The sequence below is a fragment of the Perognathus longimembris genome, chromosome 7, assembly GCF_023159225.1.
Source record: "Perognathus longimembris pacificus isolate PPM17 chromosome 7, ASM2315922v1, whole genome shotgun sequence".
Taxonomy (NCBI): Eukaryota; Metazoa; Chordata; class Mammalia; order Rodentia; family Heteromyidae; genus Perognathus; species Perognathus longimembris.
In genome coordinates, this window is record NC_063167.1 from 56,063,567 (window position 1) to 56,069,566 (window position 6,000).

Consider the following 6,000-nt stretch of genomic DNA (forward strand, 5'->3'; position numbering starts at 1 on the left):
CTGAATCATGAAAATATATTATCATTAACAATATAATAATAATAGCTAAATAATCAAACTAGGTTCTAAATCAACTTCTCTATACTGTTGACACAAAAAGAGAGAAGAGAGAAAATAAGAGAGGGGAGAGGGGAGAATTGAGACAGAAAAAAGAGATAGAGAGAGGAAACTACTTTGAAGAGAATGCTGGGTGCTTCAGCACAGAACTCTCTTTTTTTCAAATTTTTTCGAATTTATTTATTATTTTTTTCTTATTAATTGTCAAAGTGATGCACAGAGAGGTTACAGTTTCATACATTAGGCCTTGGGTACATTTCTCAAACAGGACTCATTTTCATTGCACCATTGGTGACCACACTACTATTTGCAGTTACCTACTAACTGCAGGTCTATAAAAGTGTGTGTCTCTAAAGCCAATGCTAAATTGTTCCTTGAAATTATACTGAGCTTGTTTGTTCCCCACATTAGTGTCTTGACTGGGCTATGAGGCAGATACCCATGAACATATCTAATAGTTAATTGAAAGTGCATAAACTTTTATACTTGTGAAGAAATAATTATCTTTTCATCATTGTACCAAAATAAAAATTTTAAGTTAACATTGAGTCCTTGGTGCCTAGCATATTTCTAGGCATATAGAAGATAATTGATCAATAAAGAAAAATACATAAAGTGAAAATATCTGACCTAATTGACATTAAAAAATTTATTGTCAAGGTAATGTACAGAGGGGTTCCAGTTACATATGTAAGGCAGTGAGTACATTTCTCCAATTGACAAGTTTTGACGCTGTTTTCTTCTAGGAGGAACTGGGCCTCTAAAGAGTGATTACTTTAATCCTATTGAATAATATGAGCAATAATATGAGTCTGTTTTGATTTAGATAATGTGTGCAGAAAACACTATTTTTTTGTCATAGTCCAATTTAGTTACAAATTATATAGGCCTGAAGTTTGGTACATTTATTTTCCTTTGAAAGACATCATTTCCTAAAAAAAAAAAAAGACATCATTTCCTGAGTGATTTAATACTTTTTATTCCAACAAAGTACACTGGAATTCTTCACTAGTGAGTGCTGCTATAGTAAAACTTTTAGATGCACAATACTAAACCTTTGTGATGGATGGTCAGAGATTTCTCTGATGATTAGTTGTGCTTTTAGAAACAGATTCAAGAAATAAAGACATAATTGAATTTATTGCAACATTTACTTAGTACATTTTATGTGCCAACTTTTTTATTAAATATTAGACATTAAAAGTTGGTGCTGGGGCTGGGGATATGGCCTAGTGGCAAGAGTGCTTGCCTCGTATACATGAGGCCCTGGGTTTGATTCCCCAGCACCACATATACAGAAAATGGCCAGAAGTGGAGCTGTGGCTCAAGTGGCAGAGTGCTAGCCTTGAGCAAGAAGAAGCCAGGGACAGTGCTCAGGCCCTGAGTCCAAGCCCCAGGACTGGCCAAAAAAAAAAAAAAAAAAAAAAAGTTGGTGCCGGTGGCTTATGCCCACAATCCTAGCTACTCAGGAGGCTGAGATCTGAGGATCATGGTTCAAAGTCAATACAGGCAGGAAAGTCTGTGAGACTATCTCCAATAAACCACTCAAAAGACAAAAGTGGAGCTATTGCTCAAGTGGTAGAGCAAAAAATCTAAGGCCCTGAGTTCAAGCCTCAGAACAGGTGAAAAAAATAAAACAAAACAACATTTAAAAAGGTGCTCATAGATACACAGATAAATGCACAATGATTATGTATTGTTGTGATGTAACAGGGCAGAGGCAGAGGCAGAGACAAGTGGCTGTGGGAATACAACCTGGACTGCTGATTCACTTTGCTGGAGATAGTTACATGGGAATAGCTCATTTTTATGTGGCACTTGGATGAATAAAAATTGGTCAGACAGAGAAATGAAGATAGAGGTTCAAAGCAAATGAAAGTGTAAAAGCCTAGAAGGGAAAGCATATCTGGACAAGTGAGGCTTTCTCTCAGATTTGGAGCATAGGGTATATTTAGGAGACATGCAATCTAGAGGTATATTTTTTTAGGTGCATCACCAAGGAGCTAGCTGAAGACTTTTCTGTAAACAGTTGTTTGATTTTGGTTTGTAAATTCTAAAAGAATTTATCATCTCTTAATAGAACATCAACAATCCAAGCATAATTAAAATTTCATTTTAATATTTTATTCATTTATTTGTTATTTGTTCTTTGATACAATGACTTAGAAGCCAAAGCTGGCCTTGTTGATTTATTCTGATACATAGCTGAGGGCATTTATGGAACAGGCTCCACAGAATGATCTCTTTACAGTCACACTTGGTCAGGAAATGGAAATCACAAGGGAAATGTGAGAGTGGACTCATTTTCATGAAGTTCCAGAGAGTTCCATTGTACACTTACAGGAATAATTCAGCCAAATTAAAGTTTGGATGATAGATACCCACCTTGAGACATTGGTATTAGCAATGTCCATTATTAATTTGAAAGAACTTTCCAATTTGTACAATTAAGATCAAGTATTCTAAATTCATTCTTTATAATGACTTGTTAATTGATGAATTCATTGATTTATTTATGTGGCCATGAAACTTGAACTCAGGGCCTGGGGACTATCTCTAAGCTTTTGTGGTCAAGGCTATTTCTATACTACTTGAGCAACAGCTCTACTTCTAGCATTTTGTTGGTTAACTGGAGATAAGACACTCATAGGCTTTCTTCTCAGGCTGGCTTGGAAACATGATTCTCAGATCTCAGCAGACTGAGTATCTAGGATTACAGGTGCTCAGGTTTATTAACTTATTTGTAGTTGATTTTGTATTTGAACAAAGTCTATTTCCTTTAGTGTTTTTCACTGAAATATTCAGAAATATGTTGGCTTTAAGATGACTATCCCAGAAGGATGAGAAGGCTAGTCCCTTGAGTCATTCTGAGTGTGCACAGATAAAAGACAATGGCAGCTCTCATTTTTGTAGCTTTAATGTCAACTTAAATCTAACAGACTCTAGTTCCTGTGATAGTGCCATCACTTATTACTGTGCAAAGTGACATCACTTTGTGGATAGTAGAATAATTGTCATTCTACTAAAAAAAAAACTGTAAGACTGAAAAATGTCTGTTATCAACTGATTTTTCTTGTTTCCTTTATTTTCTAGGCAACTATGGCCAACATTGGAATAAATGGAAATAATTCTCTAGAAACCTGTGAAACAATACTTTTTGCTCTTCGCATGGCAACATGGAATCAAATCTTAGATCCCTGGGTGTATATTCTTCTGCGGAAGGCTGTCCTGAAGAATCTCTACAAGCTTGCCAGGCGCTGTTGCGGAGCACATATCATCAGCTTACACATTTGGGAGCTCAGCTCCATTAAAAATTCTTTAAAGGTTGCTGCTATTTCTGAGTCACCAGTTACAGAGAAAATAAACCCGCAAGCACCTAATTTAGTTGGGCAGTCAGTGTAGGGCTAGAACAAAATTAAGAAAAGTTTTGGTGAAATTTCACTTAACAAGATAGCTATATATACAGCCCAACTAGAAAATTCAGACCTCAGCATGTAATTTTATAAAGCAGTTTGGTCAGATTTGGCCTTAAAATTTAAGGTAGCTGCCTGGATGTATATTCCCACTTGTTTTTGACATCTGGAGGTAGAATGAAATAATGCTACATGAGTCAAGTAGAAAATAACTGAGTTTCCCTATGTGATTCATCCTTTTGGAATAAATGAATCTGTTGAGGCCTGGTGCATTTACTTGACTTTATTTGCTAGAGAACAAACACCTTAATAATTCCTGTACAAAGAAATGGCAATTTTGGGATTACTGCTATGCACCTATTCCTAATAGTTTCTAGTAAATACAGAGTCCCGAGTCTTTATGTCTGATTCACCAGTCTTTATATAACCAGGACTCATGGTGGCTTTTAACCACTGCTACTCTGCCAGATCTGCTTGACAGGAGGTTGGCCTGGTTTTGCCAGGTTCTTCTAAATGGTCCCATTCTTGTCATCTTGACAAGTACAATTGATCAATTTTATTATTATGGAGATCAGTTGTTGTTTGAAGGTATTTTTGGCAACTTTTGGATTTGCAATGTTTAAGTAATCTCCCTTTATTCTGAAATATGTAGTGTACTGGTATTTAATAAATTTTGGATGAAAGATCTGTCTTAGCTCTGATATAGGTAACTTGCAGATTGCAGTTCCTCAAGAGCTCTACCATGAAAAGTACAAGTAAATACACAAATCCCCAGTGGTATATATAAGGAGCATTGATTGGCAGAAGGTGCTAAACACTGAGTCATCATTTCTGTGTCAGAGAATAAAAGAAACATAAAACATGATGTTGAAAGGCTCTCTTAGCTAGTACATTTCTCTCTCTCTCTCTCTCTCTCTCTCTCTCTCTCTCTCTCTCTCCCTCTCTCTCTCTCTCTCTCACACACACACACACACACACACACACAGAACATTCTGCTGATGGCAGCTGCAGCAACTCTGTATGGTCATATCTTTTAAAGCCTGTGTTGCTAATGTTGAGGAGGAGATTGGAAATTAGTCAGATACAGGTAGCTGTTTGTAATGGTTAACCAGAGACCAAAGGACAGGAATATCTTCCCTGTTTTCCCACTAATAATGCAGACTTTTTCTTTGCTTGCTTGAATAACTTGACCCAAAAATTTTAGCATGCAGATATACTAGACTTTGGGGAATGACAAAGTGATGACTGTGTATAATCTGGAGTATGTATTATCTGCTTTCAGGAAAACAAGTTGGTCTTAAGATGATGCTAAGTCCATAATTTAGACATCAAAAATTGAAAAAAATATTAGTAAAAGAATGGATTTTTTTTAGTGTTTGGCTTTTTAAGGAAATGTTTCACTTTGTAATTTTGTTTCTCTTCCATAGATGCAGCACAGAGATAGATAACTCACTGGACAATGAACCCTACCTGGGAGCATTGCCAAAAACTTTCTTAAATATTTCAAGTGGCAGTGTATTTGTACTGATGTCTTCAAACAAATATTAGTAATAGTTTCCACAGGTTCATCAGTTTGAGTGCTTTAAGCTCTGTGTCAGAATTTATTTCCAGAGCATCAGAATAACTGGATTTTCTTTGCATTAATTAGAATCATACCACTGCACACACTACTATTCCGACATATGATTTCTGGAGAATTATGTTTTTCTAGGAAAGTGGCCACATAGGCCTAAACCAGGACTTTCTTAAATGTGATTTATTTTTAATGGAGATGAAAATGTGTATGTGTTTTCATGGTTGTGAATGTAAAAAGAATTCTGACTAGTAATTAGCTATGAGTACTTCTAAGAGAATGAGATTTTCTACTGATTTCAGTTAGATGATAGAAATCATCTCTTTAAGTATTTTTCTAGAGACAGAAGAATTGCTTCTAATTTTCTGTAAAGCTGTTAATATACACATATATGGATGTTTCTGGTTTAGGAAATAGTCTCCTTTGCTCACTTGCAGACTTAAAAAAAAGTTTGATTCAGTTTTTGTGCATAATTTGAATTTAGAACCTAAATAAGAGCACTTTTTAAAATAGAAGGGGTTTTTGTCAAAATTCTTTCTAGCTTCAGCAGTTTACCAGCTATGCTCCAAATTGATTGTCCATGTTTGAACAAACAAGTGGTAGCAATATGTATCCCCTTGGTTGCTCATCTTGTTTTCAGAAGAATTTACCGCCTGAAAAATAATGTTGTACTTCTACTCATCATTGAGACTTTATAATGAAAAGTGAAATGCGTTTTTCCTTTTTATGTGAAGAAATGTATTTTATGCTTTCATACCTAGACTGTATAAGGGATTAAATAGTGATGTGTATATGTTGCTATTTGTATCCATGTGCAACTCATGTAATTTTAATGCTGATTGACTTCAAATTTCAAATGATTTTATAATAAATTTGGAATGTTTATCAAGAGAGGTTATTTTCAGGAAGATAATATCAAGCTTGGCAATTCAAGCTGGGCATAGGTGGCTCAGGTCT

At 35.4% G+C, this 6,000-nt stretch overlaps 1 protein-coding gene across 4 annotated transcripts in view; it reads left to right on the forward strand.

Moving 5' to 3' along the window:
• Positions 1-4,406, forward strand: part of Ptgfr (prostaglandin F receptor) — a 44,990-nt gene extending 40,584 nt beyond the window's left edge. For 3 of the 4 annotated variants that reach the window (XM_048351641.1, XM_048351643.1, XM_048351642.1), the window contains one exon: positions 3,151-4,406. In XM_048351641.1, the coding sequence (XP_048207598.1) occupies positions 3,151-3,459 (309 nt within the window). In that variant the 3' untranslated portion in view covers positions 3,460-4,406. The remainder of the gene's footprint in view (positions 1-3,150) is intronic. The other variant, XM_048351645.1, reaches the window with a different exon arrangement.
• Positions 4,407-6,000: the final 1,594 nt, after the last annotated feature.